At 43.6% G+C, this 17,841-nt stretch overlaps 2 protein-coding genes across 5 annotated transcripts; both read right to left on the bottom strand.

The window, feature by feature from the left end:
* Positions 1–761: 761 nt before the first annotated feature.
* On the bottom strand, positions 762–11,873 carry LOC115138468 (rho GTPase-activating protein 11A-like). 4 transcript variants are annotated; one of them, XM_029675340.2, is made up of 13 exons: positions 11,127–11,873; positions 6,483–6,550; positions 6,251–6,347; positions 5,880–6,136; positions 5,617–5,780; positions 5,365–5,505; positions 5,127–5,201; positions 4,521–4,688; positions 4,277–4,415; positions 3,969–4,077; positions 3,032–3,152; positions 2,458–2,880; positions 762–2,340 (listed from the first exon to the last, which is right to left on the bottom strand). In XM_029675340.2, the coding sequence occupies exons 1-13, from the start codon at positions 11,256–11,258 to the stop codon at positions 1,367–1,369; spliced, it is 2,868 nt and encodes a 955-aa protein (XP_029531200.2). In that variant the 5' UTR covers positions 11,259–11,873; the 3' UTR covers positions 762–1,366. The 4 variants fall into 4 exon arrangements, with proteins under 4 accessions (XP_029531200.2, XP_029531196.2, XP_029531197.2 ...); XM_029675336.2 differs by having other exon boundaries at positions 762–2,880; XM_029675337.2 differs by having other exon boundaries at positions 762–2,880; positions 5,617–5,777.
* A 605-nt stretch (positions 11,874–12,478) lies between these two features.
* On the bottom strand, positions 12,479–16,539 carry LOC115138467 (actin, alpha cardiac muscle-like). Its single transcript, XM_029675335.2, has 9 exons — positions 16,451–16,539; positions 14,784–14,934; positions 14,465–14,593; positions 14,221–14,331; positions 14,022–14,106; positions 13,469–13,630; positions 13,133–13,324; positions 12,837–13,018; positions 12,479–12,708 (listed from the first exon to the last, which is right to left on the bottom strand). The coding sequence occupies exons 2-9, from the start codon at positions 14,910–14,912 to the stop codon at positions 12,565–12,567; spliced, it is 1,134 nt and encodes a 377-aa protein (XP_029531195.1). The 5' UTR covers positions 14,913–14,934; positions 16,451–16,539; the 3' UTR covers positions 12,479–12,564.
* Between the last annotated feature and the right edge of the window lie 1,302 nt (positions 16,540–17,841).

Below are 17,841 nucleotides of genomic sequence, written 5' to 3'. Positions count from 1 at the left end.
GTTATAAAAATATATTTGCAATGCAATTTTATTGTTATGATTTCATGGGGAGTAAATGGGCTGCATATTCTTTAACATTATTTGATGCTGTGTGTGACTGCAGTCACCATACCAGCCGTGTCTATGTGACCAAAACGTTCTCTCCTTCAGAGCCATGGAGTGCACAGGTATTAAGGTCGATGTCGTTTCAGCACCACGAGCCTGTCACCTTTGATGTGACACTGTTGTTGTCGCTATTGGTGATGGTGTGATCGTGGTGTTAGGCTACCACAGGTTGTGTAAAGTTTTTTCTTTTCTTTTTCTGTTCGCATTATTTCATACGTGTCAATTGCCAGTGGTCTCTGTGTGCGCGGCAGCCCGAAGCACAGCCAGGTCTGTTTGATTAATTCATAACGTCATCAAAAAGCATGGCTCTTCCTTGACGAGAACGGTCGGACTACAGAAGATATGTCGGGCGTATTAAGCGATGCTATTTTCTTGATTTGATACAACGTAAACTGAAAGATATTTGTCAGTCTGAAGTCCTAGGTCCTATAGTCAAGTTTTGCCACTGACTAGTGACAAATTACATACAGTACCCGTGCTACATTGCAGCTGCCCAAACAAGTGACTATAGTACACCCCCTTGTGGAACGAAACTCTAAGGACCAGTAGTGATGTCGAGGTGTTGTTTCCTTAAATTATAATACAATTTCCTATTGCAGCATTAGTGCAGAGAAATGCACACAGTATTATGAATTATTCCCAACTAAAAAAACAAGTGTTCTGAATGTTTTGATTTATTTTTCTATTTAACAAAAATTCACATGGTAATGCACTACTTCTGAAAATATTGGAAATACTAGGACTGTAACTGCAGAGGTGAATTAAATCAATATCGCTTGAAAAGTTTTATCAATAAATTTGCCCAAAAGGTGCCTTGATCGGTTCATATGTTTAATCCAATGCAAAATATATATTTTTTAAAGAAAATACATTAAATGTTTTTTAGGGGAAACAGTTTGCTTTGTAGACCTTTACCAAATGACAAACTCAATGAAAAGATAAGTAAAAGCAAATCTAAAATCTGGAAACTTCCAGCCATACACCCAACCGTTGAACATTGGCTTTCACACTAGTCGAACAGACTACAAAACAAACTCATTCCATTACACTGATATGCATTTGCAAAACTCCATTTTTACCAACAAGAGTAAAAAAAGGTGCCATAGATCAGTCACCCCAAACACAACTCACGGAGAACAGCATCTAGAAATTAAAATAAATTAAACCCTGAAAACATAGTGGGGAATGTTTTGGAGTCATACGGTGACTGTCTATTTCCAGATAGGGAGACCTGCATAGTAAAGGGAGCAGTTCTACCAGACTAGAGGTCTATGGGCTTGGTGGCTGACAGCAGTCTGCCATCGTTGAGGGGGTTCCTGGGGGAGCCTCTGTAGCAACACACATCCCTCTCAGCCACCTGCTGCACCACAGACTTCTGACCTTCACCTCCTGGGCTGTTCTTAATGGGTGTGTCACCTTTGGCCTTAGGTTGTACCTTGTTGGTCACGTCGCCTAGAGCGCAATTCCTAGGCTTGTGCATGATGCTGGCTGTCTTCTTGGGTGGGACAGGAGGAGGGCGGGTTTTTGTGGAGCGGCCCTTGTAATTTGGGGGGCCTCCCTGGTTGTCTGCCTGGCACTGGTAAGGCTGAAGCTGAGCCCCAGCAGACAGGCCACTCTCCAGGCTGACAGCCTTCCCCACAGGGGTAGGGGTGTCCTGGGCCCGGCTAGAGGTGTTCCCAACCACTGCAGGCCTCCTGTCCACCAGTAGAGAGTTGATCCTGCGGACAGACTGGCGCACAGGAGTACGCTGGAACTTGAGAGGGGACCTGACTGCTTTGGCCTGTGATTTAGGTGAATACAGGACGAGCTTGTTGAAGCGCTGGATGTGGTCTGCCACCCTTACCCTGCGGGTCTCCAGGGTGCCTGGGGAGGGAAGCTCCACCTGCTGATGCTCCTGCCTCTGGGGATGGGTACTGGGCTCTGGGGATGCCACAGCCACATCTACCATTACAGATACTGTACCCATGGGGGGTAGAGGGGTGTTGAGCTCCTGAAAGTACTCCAGCCCGGAGGCTCTGTATGGAGTGGTCTGGACCCCAGCAGCCATGCTGCGTGTGAAGTGAGCAGGGCTCTGGATGTCCAGGGCATCGATCAGCCTACTGCAGTTCACTTGGTCAGCCACAGTCTCTGCCTCTCCCTCCACGGATCTGTCACCGCTGTCACCAGCACACAGCGACTGGTCACAGGCCTTCTCTGACAGACTGCTACTCCTTCCGACTTCAAACAGGGTGCTGTCTATAGACAAGGGAGACAGAGGAACAAACTTGATCTGACCAAATGTGATGTTCTGGTCATCAGCCAGACACCTGTGAGGTGTTGGCATGCTAGAACTCTCTTTGTTTGGTGATGCACCTTTGAGTGTTGAAGATTCAGAAGGAGTTGAATCTGTTTCAGTGTTCTCAGGGTGTGATGCCCTGTCCTCTCCTGAGGGGGCACTGTGGTGTGACTCAGTGAAGGCTCTTTTGATCTTGAGTAAAGTGGGCCCGGTCTGGGACTGGCTGAACGAGCCCTCACTCTCCAGGCTCTCAGCGCTGGAGCCACAGCACAGCTTCTTGGGGAAGCTGGCCACCATGGGGGGCTTGGCCACCACGATGGCAGGCTCAGAGTAGTAGTTGTTGTTCAGGCACATGTTCATGGGTGTGTCGGTGAAGGAGCCCCCGCCCAAGACAAGACCCTCGTCAGGGGTCTCCCCGTTCCAGGATGTCCGGAAGGCACTGCCGTCGTCACACTGGGGGGTCAGCAGGTTGTCCTCTGACTTACTGTAGAACTTGGAGCCTGTTGAGTACAGTGGGCAGTAGCAGACAGCGCTTCCCTCAAGGGACAACGTATAACACAAACACTGACCCATTTCATGCATTACTTTAACTCTTAGCACATTAATTATGAAAGTACATTTTGAATGTTAGTTTTTAAAATATGGACTCACCATTCGACGAGCTCTTGTTTCGCAATACAGTCGGGCTAAATTCGGCATCTTTGGTGAAACGAAAACTGGTGGTGCTCTCTTGAGTGGCAAGTCGCCAACCAATGGACTCTGAACCCTCTTTCTGAATCGCCAGCATGGAATGAGAAATGACATTGTTGGGATGGAAGCATCTAGATGTAGCCGTGCACTAGAACGTTGTTTAGATGTATGACTGATGGATTGGAATTTAAGCGTCTTTGGAGTATGGTAAAAAGTTACTCTGAAGAAATGTTTTGGTCAATGTTTTATTAAATTGCAAATATACATCATTATGACGCACTATAAAATTACTGTCGTACCCAAACCAGGTTACAGTTCCGTTTATGTAAATATAATATTTGGTTAATATATTAAACGTTTTAAAAGTCTTAAAATGTTAAGATTTCACAAATCTAAAATAATATTTAATATCCTAGCATTGAGAGTATAAACATCTTGGTTCACTAGTTAATCAGTATAAACATTCCATCAAATGTTACAGAACAGTCATGCAGAAATAAAGGTATTCTCGTCATGTAAACAATAATGTTTGACTTATTGGAAAAATTCATAATAATGTCTTAAAATGGTCTCCGTTCAATTTATTAACCCACCATGCATTATTGACACTAAACATGAATACGCTAAAACTGCCATAAAACGACAGACAAAATGTAAGTAGTTAATCCAAAGATTTAAGATAAAAATAAAACCTAAAAATATTAGAAAGTGCTTCCGTGCTAAATTGTACCTTACAATTGCACCCTAATGCATAACTGTTCATTATTTATATTCGATTAGTACAATTAAAGTCAATAGGCAAACAGGGGTCATCAAGGCTGGGATTGAGAGCAGGCTTTCCCTCCAATTTGAGGACCATATAATCAGTGTGAGGTCATACATGGGGATCTAAACTTACAGGGTCTCTGCTGCTCTTGCCCAGGCTGAAGCGCAGGCGCAGGGACTTACAAACGTTTTCTTTCTTGGTGACCTTGGGAGAGAAGCAACCAGCTTTCCCTGACTCCACTCTGAAAAACAGACAAGAACATGTGAGCATACCGTTTCAACCATTGTCAAGTTAGACATATTATACATAATTACATACAAATATTCAAGAAGGTTAGTGCGTTTCAGATCGTTATCAGTTTGAATACAGGAACAGGATGCATCGTCATTACCACATAGGATTGGGAAATAGCCTTTGATAAACCACATGCATGTATGTACCGGTTGACAACATGCCGGTGACTCAGTCGTTTGCTCTGTCTCCTTGCAGAGCTGGCACACTGCCTGCTGGACCTCCCAATTGAGGACAATGCATTCTGGGAGGAGTTCAGGGATTCCGAAGCACTGGGGTCCGTGTATCCTGAACAACAGGAACGAAGGGGAACACTCAGCACACACTCTTTTTAGTCTTCTTCTTCTTATTTTTTTTTACGTCACCCATTTTGATTATATAGGGCCGCGTTACCTGGTACAGGAGTAGAGCTTCCACCAAACAGAGCATTAGGTAGTAACTCTAAAACAAGGTTCTTTTTGATGGATCTCCGTTTCTTGCTGGAGCCATAACTTTGACCAGATTCCAAAGGAAGTTTTCTCTTGGAGTTGGGAGTAATTATCACAGGAGTTGAAGAAAAAACTGGGGAAAATCATGAGTGAATTTAGGTTTATGTTCCCCAAGTTTCCCAATGAAAATGATTTAGAACAGAGTCAACTGAAATAATTTGCGGGGATTCTGGATTTGCATTGATGGAGAATATTAAAGCCAATGGACAAGCACACAGGCAAAGAGTAGGCAAGGCAAAGAGTAGGCAAGACAATTTGGGCAAGGATCAAATAATTTAACGTAATAGGAAAAAAATGCTAACAAGACAGACCGCATTGCTACTCATTCACTACATATGAGCAAATGAAAACAATCTGCGATCAAATTGTAATGAAGAGTTTCTTAATTTCTGTGAAAGTCAAGCAGCTGATTCCTTGTTGTAAACTGGATGAGATGAATATGTGTTAGAGCTATGGGGGTATGCTCTCATTTGACGACAGGAGGCGTGACCTAACCTGAATAAATACCTACCATATCCGTCTGACTGGGGAGTATATGTGGGTGTTCTATTTGTTTTTAACTTATTCCGAGCTCCATTGACCATATCTGAAATGCGAGACAAAACATTCCAGATTTGGAAATTCAATAGAGCTTTACTGAGAAAGCGATAAGCCTACAGCACTGGATAATTTCAATGACCAAATGCTATACAGAATAAATGTATTCTACATCAAGCAATGTCCTGCCCAGTTTTTCCAGTGTATCTGACCTCCTAAACTGCGCCTGTGTCTCCTCTTGGTCCCAGAGTTTGTGTCTAACTCCTCTAATCCATCTAGAGTAGGGGAGAAAACAGCAGCCTCGCAGCCCAGCATGGCTGGAATCTTCTCCATGATGAACTGAGGTACCACACCTACCACAGAGACACATTTAGAAACTGTGAGCTATAGACATTTACTTTTAACTATCACATTTAATACCCAGTTGATTAGTGACACTACAATAACAAAGCTTGAACTGTTACCGAAATCCAGAGCATGTTCTATAAGGCAGTAGACCACGGCTGCCTGTTGCTTGAGGCGTTTCTCTGTGCTGGCGTTCATCTTGTCTGCCCCGTCTCCAGCGTGCAGGAGGTTGGGAGCCAGGATCACAGACAGGTTACTGCTGTCCATCTTATTCACACCACTTCTGAGACGAAGCAAAACCAGGGTGGGAAAGAATGATTGCCCCAGTTCAAAATGGTACAGATATACTATTTAATTACGAGACAAACTTGTGAAATTGTACCTCTGAGAGACTTTGTGGAGGAAGGCGAAGAAGTAATGTAGGATGCTCATGTTTCTGTCAGGCAGTACACAGGACAGCAGCAGGGTGGCAGAGGTCCTCTCCTCCTCTGTGGGCAGCTGCTGGGCCTTGAGGAAGGCATCATGCAGCTCTGTGGGCAGAACAGGATCGGGTAGCTCCCTGAAGAACTGCTTGACCAGGCCAGCAACATCACACGGCAGGGCAGTGGACAGGCACTCCTCACCCTTATCCAACTTCGCCTACCCAGACAAAAACAAACAATGATGCCCTGTGTTTAACTATCCCAGCAGCCAGGGCCTCCCTATTCATATCAAGGTCAACTGCAGCAGGGTCAAGCTCCAGCCATCACTCACCCTGAGTGCTTTCAGGCGGACAATGGAACCAGACTTTCTGAACAAACCCTCTGTATCCACATGTTCCAGCAGACTTGTGCACGCATCCATGAGAAAACTGGGAAAGCAAGGGGATGGGAGAAACAGACCATGAAAAGGACAAATCATTTGACTAACACACACAAATAGAGAACAACAAAATATTGAGTTAAAAAGAAGTAGAAGTTCTAGCTAAGACAGGTGTTTATCTTACCACGGTACACTGCCATTCTCCACACTGTACTGCGGAAGGCTCTCCAGCGGTACACCAAACACTTTCACCTGCAAAAACAAATGTCATTATTTCCACTTCATGTTTGATTTCAACAAGGAAGGCTTTGCACGGCACCTGGTTTAATCCTCCTATATAGGCCTAACTCACTAATAAACTTCAATTTGGTATCCCTTCAATCAAACCACACCACAGAAATATCTGTGAAAGGGCACTCAAGACTTTACATGTGAATCGTCCCTACTCAGCAGAAGGCAATGACAACTGGTTTAGAACGGTTACGCATTCCATTGCCCAAGGCGGTAGTTTATAACTCATCACCTGATCAAATACAGGCTAGCTGTATGTTGTGCCTGCCAAGTGCCAAACAGTTCTCTTCAGTATTTTAGAGGGAGAGACTAGAAAACAAGTGCTTCAATGTGCTTTTGAAAAACAACAGCCTATAGCCTACCACAGCCCTGTGCAATTTATTTAATAGATTTCCTGCCAGTACATTTGAGAGAATGTGTGAGTTAAATGGACAAAACCAATTGCTTTAAATCAAATTAGTCTACCTGCCAAAGGCAATCATTCCTTGAGCCACTCTCTCATCACCAAGCTCAATAAAACAATCTGTGCTATTATGTATGCCTCTTTAGGAATTTCTTATAACAGGACAGACTGACCCAAATGTGTCTTCTATTGTCATTTTTTGACTCACATTTGAGACAAGGAACAATTCACTTAGCTAGTTAAATACATACATTTTAGATAAGGGGTGGACTAGCCATAGCTAACACCATTACTTGTTGGGGAGTGAACCTCCAACTCAGTTCTGGCTGACAGACTAGCCCTTGATCACGACATGTAGTTCCATTTCATTACACATAAGAGTCATTGGACAAAGACATATTCTTTACGGGATCCTTTTTTAAGATCCCTGATGCTCGGGTTGAACATAAACATGCATCGCTTGTGGTAGGGATTTGGAAGCATTAAGGACCTTATCATTCATATCAGAGAGAAATAATTTCCCAAAAGGATAAATTGATAGACACCTTTATAGGGTTAGTGTTCGCACGCAGCCATGATACGAAAGTAAAGTGCTTTGTGTTTCTAGAAAGAAACCTATTACACTGAGAATCAAATCCAATCACGTGCGCCGAATACAACATTTATTCAATTCACGTTTAGATTGAGTATTTGGCTGCCAGAGTCAGTCTACCTCTGAACATAACACAAGGTCCTTGGACCTTAAGGAGTAACGGTAACATTACACTCAGTAAGAGTACATCTTGGGCTAGCAGACAGACTAACATTAATCCAACAATGAAAGTGAATTACAATGATATGCTTAACAAATGGGGTTGGGTGAAAGTTAACTCTTGACAATTCTAGGCAGAATTCTGCCTTCTTCCTACAGTTCTCAGCCATCATTATATGCTGACCAGCCCGTCTGGTCTGCGTCACAAAATACATTTTGAAATCCATCTAAGCGTTAGCGGTTGCCAATGGCTAAAATAGAAGTCATTCCTATTTCTGACACAGATCGTGCTGCAAGTCCTGCATCTCCCATCTCCTCATTGGTTTATAGAAGCAGGTACCCACGAGCCATCTCCTCATTGGTTTATAGAAGCAGGTACCCACGTGCCAACTCCTCATTGGTTATACCCACGTGGGTGATTGAAAGGCGAAATGTTTTGCAGGTCGTTGTGATAAAAGTGTAGATGCCAATCACCATATAGGTTCAAAGATGAAAAGGCCTGCAAGGAGGAGAGATGACTATAAACGATTCGTTTGGCCGTTTTATGTGTGGATTAATTGTAGTAGAAGATCTTGTTATTTTTCCTGAACTCAAAGGTTTTTTTTGGGGGGTGGGCACAATTAATGTATGCACGATAGCGCACGCGCGCAGCCGGTTTGGGTTCCGTAGCCTGGCCCACGACTGTGGCATGGTCTACAGTCAATCACGGACTACAAGAAGAAACCCAGCCCAGTCACGGACCAGGATGTCTTGCTCCCAGGCAGACTAAATAACTTGTTTGCCCGCTTTGAGGACAATACAGTGCCACTGACACGGCCTGCAACGAAAACATGCGGTCTCTCCTTCACTGCAGCTGAGGTGAGTAAGACATTTAAACGTGTTAACCCTCGCAAGGCTGCAGGCCCAGACGGCATCCCCAGCCGCGCCCTCAGAGCATGCGCAGACCAGCTGGCCGGTGTGTTTACGGACATAGTCAATCAATCCCTATACCAGTCTGCTGTTCCCACATGCTTCAAGAGGGCCACCATTGTTCCTGTTCCCAAGAAAGCTAAGGTAACCGAGCTAAACGACTACCGCCCCGTAGCACTCACTTCCGTCATCATGAAGTGCTTTGAGAGACTAGTCAAGGACCATATCACCTCCACCCTACCTGACACCCTAGACCCACTCCAATTTGCTTACCGCCCAAATAGGTCCACAGACGATGCAATCTCAACCACACTGCACACTGCCCTAACCCACCTGGACAAGAGGAATACCTATGTGAGAATGCTGTTCATCGACTACAGCTCGGCATTCAACACCATAGTACCCTCCAAGCTCGTCATCAAGCTCGAGACCCTGGGTCTCGACCCCGCCCTGTGCAACTGGGTACTGGACTTCCTGACGGGCCGCCCCCAGGTGGTGAGGGTAGGCAACAACATCTCCTCCCCGCTGATCCTCAACACGGGGCCCCACAAGGGTGCGTTCTGAGCCCTCTCCTGTACTCCCTGTTCACCCACGACTGCGTGGCCACGCACGCCTCCAACTCAATCATCAAGTTTGCGGACGACACAACAGTGGTAGGCTTGATTACCAACAACGACGAGACGGCCTACAGGGAGGAGGTGAGGGCCCTCGGAGTGTGGTGTCAGGAAAATAACCTCACACTCAACGTCAACAAAACTAAGGAGATGATTGTGGACTTCAGGAAACAGCAGAGGGAACACCCCCTATCCACATCGATGGAACAGTAGTGGAGAGGGTAGCAAGTTTTAAGTTCCTCGGCATACACATCACAGACAAACTGAATTGGTCCACTCACACTGACAGCGTTGTGAAGAAGGCGCAGCAGCGCCTCTTCAACCTCAGGAGGCTGAAGAAATTCGGCTTGTCACCAAAAGCACTCACAAACTTCTACAGATGCACAATCGAGAGCATCCTGGCGGGCTGTATCACCGCCTGGTACGGCAACTGCTCCGCCCTCAACCGTAAGGCTCTCCAGAGGGTAGTGAGGTCTGCACAACGCATCACCGGGGCAAACTACCTGCCCTCCAGGACACCTACACCACCCGATGTTACAGGAAGGCCATAAAGATCATCAAGGACATCAACCACCCGAACCACTGCCTGTTCACCCCGCTATCATCCAGAAGGCGAGGTCAGTACAGGTGCATCAAAGCTGGGACCGAGAGACTGAAAAACAGCTTCTATCTCAAGGCCATCAGACTGTTAAACAGCCACCACTAACATTGAGTGGCTGCTGCCAACACACTGTCATTGACACTGACCCAACTCCAGCCACTTTAATAATGGGAATTGATGGGAAATGATGTAAATATATCACTAGCCACTTTAAACAATGCTACCTTATATAATGTTACTTACCCTACATTATTCATTTCATATGCATACGTATATACTGTACTCTACATCATCGACTGCATCCTTATGTAATACATGTATCACTAGCCACTTTAACTATGCCACTTTGTTTACTTTGTCTACATACTCATCTCATATGTATATACTGTACTCGATACCATCTACTGTATGCTGCTCTGTACCATCACTCATTCATATATCCTTATGTACATATTCCTTATCCCCTTACACTGTGTATAAGACAGTAGTTTTGGAATTGTTAGTTAGATTACTTGTTGGTTATCACTGCATTGTCAGAACTAGAAGCACAAGCATTTCGCTACACTCGCATTAACATCTGCTAACCATGTGTATGTGACAAATACAATTTGATTTGATTGATTTGACTGCCTCACATGAACAACAATCTGAACGATGTGTTTTATAAATCACTAGCAATACGGCTTTCGAAACATATGGCCGTTATTTTTGATCAGCTTGGAATAATCTTTCAAATGAAAAAGATACACTTACTGTACTGCAGCAGTTTTGCACAGAAAAATACAGTTGTGGGTGCCTCCATCCAACAAAACTACACTTCTGTTTCACTCCCAGAGTTACTGTAACATTACGCTTACACAGGTGTTCAGAGGATGCTAGATAGCTCATTAGCACAGGTGGTTGCATCTTGTTTTCCATAAACTTGCAATGTAATGTGTGGGAACACTAACAAGATGTGTATCAATTTAACCTTGCTAAAAAAATATATATACATATAATATATTTCTCGCTGATATTAAAGGTCATTTTTCTTCCAAAACTGCGATGAATGTTAATGTTCAGGGGATCGTAGAAAAAAAACTAACTTCAGAAGACGCCTTCATACAATGACTTGTGTCATGTAATGGAACTGTGAGTCATGGGGGCTACGTTGGTGAAAGTAAACCGAATGATGCATATTAGTCAGGCAGGATGTTTCACAAACGAGGAACTTATCTAGCTGACTAATCTAGCTTGCAAACGAAACAAAACAGACTTACCGAATAGCTAACTGTCAACTTGCAGCTGGTGTGAGCTTTGTTTTTATTCCAATTCTTCGTCTTTATCCCATAAGCAGCACGAAGGTGTTGCACAACAGCCAGACGCATCACATTTCTTTCAATGATCTTCATATTTCACTTTAACAATGACTTCCAATGTGCCTTCTTAAAATGTTCAACACGGCTACCGATTTACCTAGCCAACTAGCAGATCATCTATGCGTATCCTTCTCTAACGTTAGCATAACAGCTAGCTAAAAGTGCCTAGCTAACTATCCCACGTCCGCACTTCCCTTCCTTTCAATCAGCAACAACTCTGCGTACGCGCTTCTTCTCATTCAAAACAATCCATCTAACGTTAATTTGACAAACCAAATCCTTCGACACAACCTGCAACTAGCTAGGTCGACCATTCAAATAAAAACAACCGCGGTGCAAACTATCCAGTCCCAGCAGAATCAACCCTGTTAGGCGCTATCATTATTGTGTAGCAAGCCCACGTTCGCCACTGTTAGCAACAGTTAGCTAGCATGCTGTAGCTAACGTTAGAAAGTTAGCTAGCTCAATAACGATTATCATAGCTGTACTAGCTAATTTATAGTACAGTATGCCTAAATCTATATTATACTATTTACTTGAATACATGTGTCGAAAACGATATGACTATTCTCTTGTTTTTATCTAATTGCCCTAGCTAGCTACATTGCTTGCAGACTATGTTTCCCTAAAATATTTTTTCTAATCTTTCAAACGGCAGCGCTTCTACATATTGCGCTCTGATTGGCTAGAATGGGTTCAAATATCAAGACCCACACAAAGGAAATGCAGATGCCTTTACAAGTGCCTGTTGAGCAGCTACTGTACCTATACCAGTCTCAGACTGTGCATTGAATATCCCTAAAATAGTAGATTGTCCAAATTATGCTATTTAAAAACAGCTTGAATGCTAGACTCAAGATAGGCTACTGTAAAGTTTAGAAACTGGGCCAGAAATATGACATATCTAATATGATCTAATGGCAAGTAAAATATGAATACCAACAATACTGTAAAAAATGTATATTCACGTTTTAAATTAAATACTTCTATATGCTTTTACATTTGAATAAAAGATAGATCTACAAGTTGGTCTATGGCATCTTAATAGGCCTATATCATAATTACATTTGAGTCATTTAGCAGATACTCTTGATCAATTTATGTAGGTTAAGTGCCTTGCTCAAGGGAATATTGACAGATTTTTCACCTAGTTGGCTCGGGGATTAGATCCAGCAACCTTTCAATTACTGGCCCAACACTCTCCCGCTAGGCTACCTGCCACCCTACAATGCAGAAAAGAGTCAAAACAAATGCGTTGTTACAAGGATCTAATTTTATTACAACATGTATATACAGTAAATGACACATTACAAATGTATGGGTGAAGAGGGTTGACTGTTTAGAAGCACTTTCTGTGAACAATGGAGGGGCCTGCCTCATCGTACTCCTGCTTGCTGATCCACATGGCCTGGAAGGTGGATAGGGAAGCCAGGATGGAGCCACCGATCCAGACAGAGTACTTACGCTCAGGGGGAGCAATGATCTAGAAGATGAACATAGTACAGAGAATTGCTTAGTTTCACGTAGACTCACTGCAAATGCATACCTGAACATTTCAATTAACTTGATGGTTGACATCCAGAAGGTAAATATGGTGGAATTGTCCCTCACCTTGATCTTCATGGTGCTGGGGGCCAGCGCTGTGATTTCCTTCTGCATACGGTCAGCAATACCAGGGTACATGGTGGTACCACCAGACAGCACATTGTTGGCATACAGGTCCTTACGGATGTCAATGTCACACTTCATGATGCTGTTGTAGGCGGTCTCATGGATACCAGCGGACTCCATACCTGATAGAAGATATTACAGACGTCCATTAATTGACACAGAACACACAATTTTGTTGTTGTAGTAATAGCATTTTGTAATGCAACCATAACGTATAATGCATAAGCATGCCTCACCAATGAAGGAAGGCTGGAAGAGGGTCTCTGGGCAACGGAAACGCTCATTACCAATGGTAATGACCTGACCGTCGGGCAGCTCGTAGCTCTTCTCCAGGGAGGAGGAGGAGGCAGCAGTGGCCATCTCATTTTCGAAGTCCAGGGCGACATAGCACAGCTTCTCCTTGATGTCACGCACAATCTCACGCTCAGCTGAGGGAGGCAAGTTTACAGGATGACATGAAGAACTTTCACACAACTGCACATCAAGAGATCGCTGTCATCACACAGAAATTACAATAATCTAAAAAATGAGGCATAACCTCGTTGACAGTTAGCTCTCCTACACATCCTTACCGGTGGTCACGAAAGAGTAGCCACGCTCCGTCAGGATCTTCATCAGGTAGTCAGTCAGATCACGACCAGCCAGATCCAGACGCATGATGGCATGGGGAAGAGCATAACCCTCATAGATGGGGACGTTGTGGGTCACACCATCACCAGAGTCCAGCACAATGCCTATAGGGAGCAGACAAGGCACATTAGTGAGTCAGACAGACACGACTGACAGAGGAATGGCCAGTTGTCATATGGGATTAATTCCAAGCATTTGTCACATCATAAACTAACAATGCCGCTGACATCAATGGCAGGTGTGCCACATACCCTTCTAAACAGTGTTTAACATGTCCTTTGACAACCAGGGCACAATTCATCTAGCTGTCTCTGACAACTAAACATCACACTTATTCAACATATTGTAACATGTGCATCAACTTGATTTGAGTTGTCTCCTGTTGTCATATTGACCACTAATGTGTGACAGCAAACTACATATTGTATCAGTAATATAGCAACTACCCATGGTTGATATTGGTACATATAAGAGGCAGTGTCCTGGAATACTGACCTGTGGTACGACCAGAGGCGTACAAGGACAGGACAGCCTGGATGGCCACATACATAGCGGGAACGTTGAAGGTCTCAAACATGATCTATAACACAAGAATAAGGGAGATATTTCCGAAGTTTGCTTGACGGTTAACCATAGCATTGCTTCTAACAGATAACCTGGATTTGAAATGGGGGAATAAAGGAGTTACAAGTACCTGGGTCATCTTCTCTCGGTTGGCCTTGGGGTTCAGGGGAGCCTCTGTCAGCAGGGTGGGGTGCTCCTCAGGGGCAACACGCAGCTCATTGTAGAAGGTGTGGTGCCAGATCTGCAAGAATACGAGAGAGTTGAAGTTCTCTGTTTATTATGTTGTTATGCTGCATGTATTTACTTCTAGTCTTGTGCCAAAATCAATACCAAGACTCTGATGTCAGTGCGAGATGTTGTAATCTAGGACCCACCTTCTCCATATCGTCCCAGTTAGTGATGATGCCATGCTCGATGGGGTACTTCAGAGTCAGGATACCCCTCTTGCTCTGAGCCTCATCACCTACGTAACTGTCCTTCTGACCCATACCCACCATCACACCCTGAGAAGAGAAAAGAGAGTTTAGGAATTACACTATAATCATCAGAGCCTACATGACAGATGGCACAGCAACATACTGCACTCTTTTTTGACACAGTTTGACACCCCTCCCCTAACAATCTGTGTCTGTACAATGACATAATCTATACCAGCCCCAGTTACGTCGTGGTAGTTTTTCCTAAGTACAATACCTGGTGGCGGGGCCTTCCCACAATGGAAGGGAAGACAGCACGGGGAGCGTCATCTCCGGCAAATCCAGCCTTGACCAAGCCAGAGCCATTGTCACACACAAGGGCGGTAGTCTCGTCATCGTCACACATGGTTAGGCTTTACTGGTATGGTCTGTGGGTGACAGAGAGATATAGGGTTGGGAATGAGTGGTGGAAACAGCTGTAACCCCCCCTCCCAACCATTGATTGCATTTCAAGCAGTCTTTCCTAACTGGTTTTTGTTCACAACCATAGACAATTTATTACTGTATTGACATGGAAAATGTCTCCATGCAAATCCAGGTTTTTCAATATCCGGTCTTTTGGAAGATAATATACTGCTCTCTCTTTCATACACTGGTTAATATAGTTGTATTTATTTTTACTACTGCAGTGCAATTTTTACAACTTGTCTTGTAACTATTTTGGTGGCAGGTAGCGTAGTGGTTAAGTGCATTGGGCTGGTTCAAATCCCTGAGCCAACTAGGTGAAAAATCTTTACATTTGTCCTTGAGCAAGGCACTTTACCCCAATTGCTCCTGTAAGTCGCTCTGGAAGAAGATCTGATGAATGACTAAAATGTATTTTGAAAATGTTGTCAATTCCTTGTATTTAAAATAGCAGCTATCTATAGAATCCTAGCCAATGTATGCTTTAAAAAAATGTATATACAAGCATGTTGTGAAGTTACTGATACTCATGGGCGCAACTTTGGTTTTAGAAGTTATAATAAATATTTTTAGTCGGATGAACACTGCAAACAGCCTACCCGACCGTTCGGAGGTGTCCGCATGATCCTAAAGCACAGAGATGCGTTTGTTTTGCATCACATTCCAATGATACAACTGGGGGGGCGGCAAAAATGCAATTCCAGAATGTGGTGTGGGGCATGCCCCCCCCCATCCCCAGTGAAAGTTGTGCCCCTACCGATACTGTATCTCAGCTGTCATGATGGTTCTTAGGACATTTTAGGGCCATAGAGGTAGCTCCAAAAAGGGCCATATCATTGGCAACAGCAGGCAAGACAAGCTATCTATTTTAAGCTCAACACCCTGGCTGCTACAAACACAGCTTAGACATTGTGCCACATTGACCTCCATGGACACCTATCTGGAGCTATTTCAGGCATGGGAGAGTTGGAGCCAACCCAGAGAGCAGCTGTTGGCACATTGTAACACCTCTGTTTACAGCATGGCTCCTTACCCCATCTCCCTATAATGGCTTCATTTATTAGACATTTATTGTTCCTTGACCAGACCAGCATTAATCAGTGTACCGGTAAGTGTTTACTAAGTTATTACACAATAAGTACCTGCACCCTCCTTACCTGCACAATCAGCTCATGATAAGTAATGTATCATTCACAAATCTCTGAATAGAATGTTGCTTATTATTTTGGAGCAATACCATCGATTCATTCCAATAAGCAGTGACTTCAGTTTAAAGTGTACTTCTAGTTCATTCCTCAATAAAGCTACAAAGAATTCATCCTGGTAAAAAACTACATCCAATGTCAGAGACCAGCTCTGTCTGGTCAGTGCCAGGTCAAGATGTACTCAAATAACCAAAAAGTGGACTCCCAGTCCCGACAAAGTTGGATGTTTTCCATAGAAATAAGTAGTAATAATATGCAAGTAATATGCACTCACCAAGTTGTATTGCAAGACTGATGCTTCCACTGGGACAAAGGGCGAGAGTGAGAGGACCCCTTAAATAAGAGCAGGTCTGGGGATCAGGGGCGGAGCCTGGAGTTCACATAAGTCCAAATAAGAGCAGCTAGAAAAAAGAAAACAACATTAGAAGTAAATGTATGTGAGCAGGTGGGATGAGACTCCTCAAAATGATGAGATACTTCCTGAAAAATGCTAGACTGATCTGCTTTAGAAATAAAATGAGAGAAGTGAAAAGGGAATGTTCTAGAAAAAAGTGAATGTTCTAAAAAATATATATATATGTCTGGGTGTTATAATGGTATTCTTATTAATGTCAGGCCATGTTGTTAAGTCAGTTTAAATTGTCTTCTTCATTAAAATACTTCATATACCCTGAGTGGACAAAACATTAGGAACATCTTCATAATATTGAGTTGCATCCCCTTTTGCACTCAGAACAGACTCAATTCGTCAGGGCATGGACTCTACAAGGTGTTGAAAGCGTTCCACAGGGATGCTGGCCCACGTTGATTCTGATGCTTCCCACAGTTGTGTCAAGTTGGCTGGATGTCCTTTGGGTGGTGGACCATTCTTGATACACACAGAAAACTGTTGATCGTGAAAAACCCAGCAGCGTTGCAGTTCTGGACACACTCAAACCGGTGCACCTGGTACCTACTACCATACCTCGTTCAAAGGCAATATTTTGTCTTTCCCATTCAGCCTCTGAATGGCACACATACAAATCAAATTTATTTATAAAGCCCTTCTTACATCAGCTAATGTCACAAAGTGCTGTACAGAAACCCAGCCTAAAACCCCAGACAGCAAGCAATGCAGGTGTAGAAGCACGGTGGCTAGGAAAAACTCCCTAGAAAGGCAAGAACCTAGAAAGAAACCTAGAGAGGTACCAGGCTATGAGGGGTGGCCAGTCCTCTTCTGGCTGTGTCGGGTGTAGATTATAACAGAACATGGCCAAGATGTTTAAATGTTCATAGATGAGACCAGCAGGGTCAAATAATAATACACAATCCATGTCTCAATTGTCTCAAGGTTAAAAATCCTTATTTAACCTGTCTCCTCCCCTTCATCTACACTGATTGAAGTGGATTTAAGAAGTGACATCATTAAGGGGTCATAGCTTTCACCTGGATTCACCTGGTCAGGTTTTCTTCATGTTTTGTACACTGTAGGTTAGCTTTTATTTTACATGTTTTTTTACACAATGATAAAGAGTTCATTTTGAAATTACATTCGAATTTTCAAAGAATTCTGAAAACTGTTGATAAGACATGATTAAAATAAAGGTTCTGATCAATCATTATTTTTGAGATCACACAAAAAGCTGCATTGGTCATTGTAAATGTAGTTTCATGATGTTGTTTTAA

Source organism: Oncorhynchus nerka, linkage group LG12, assembly GCF_034236695.1.
Source record: "Oncorhynchus nerka isolate Pitt River linkage group LG12, Oner_Uvic_2.0, whole genome shotgun sequence".
Lineage (NCBI taxonomy): Eukaryota > Metazoa > Chordata > Actinopteri > Salmoniformes > Salmonidae > Oncorhynchus > Oncorhynchus nerka.
The sequence above is the reverse complement of the archived record's forward strand: the minus strand, read 5'-3'. Positions and strand labels throughout refer to the sequence as shown.

What these genes read in the sequence shown, in the direction of transcription:
- LOC115138468 (XM_029675336.2), bottom strand. Translation starts at nt 11,258, where the DNA reads ATGAAGATCATTGAAAGAAATGTGATGCGTCTGGCTGTTGTGCAACAC. An exon ending in AGAACATGCTCTGGATTTCG is followed by an intron (nt 5,506 to 5,616) that starts GTAACAGTTCAA and finishes TCTCTGTGGTAG; the next exon opens with GTGTGGTACCTCAGTTCATC. An exon ending in CACCGGCATGTTGTCAACCG is followed by an intron (nt 4,078 to 4,276) that starts GTACATACATGC and finishes TCTGTTTTTCAG; the next exon opens with AGTGGAGTCAGGGAAAGCTG.
- LOC115138467 (XM_029675335.2), bottom strand. Translation starts at nt 14,912, where the DNA reads ATGTGTGACGATGACGAGACTACCGCCCTTGTGTGTGACAATGGCTCT. An exon ending in CGCCTCTGGTCGTACCACAG is followed by an intron (nt 13,631 to 14,021) that starts GTCAGTATTCCA and finishes TGCTCCCTATAG; the next exon opens with GCATTGTGCTGGACTCTGGT. An exon ending in CTTCCAGCCTTCCTTCATTG is followed by an intron (nt 13,019 to 13,132) that starts GTGAGGCATGCT and finishes ATCTTCTATCAG; the next exon opens with GTATGGAGTCCGCTGGTATC.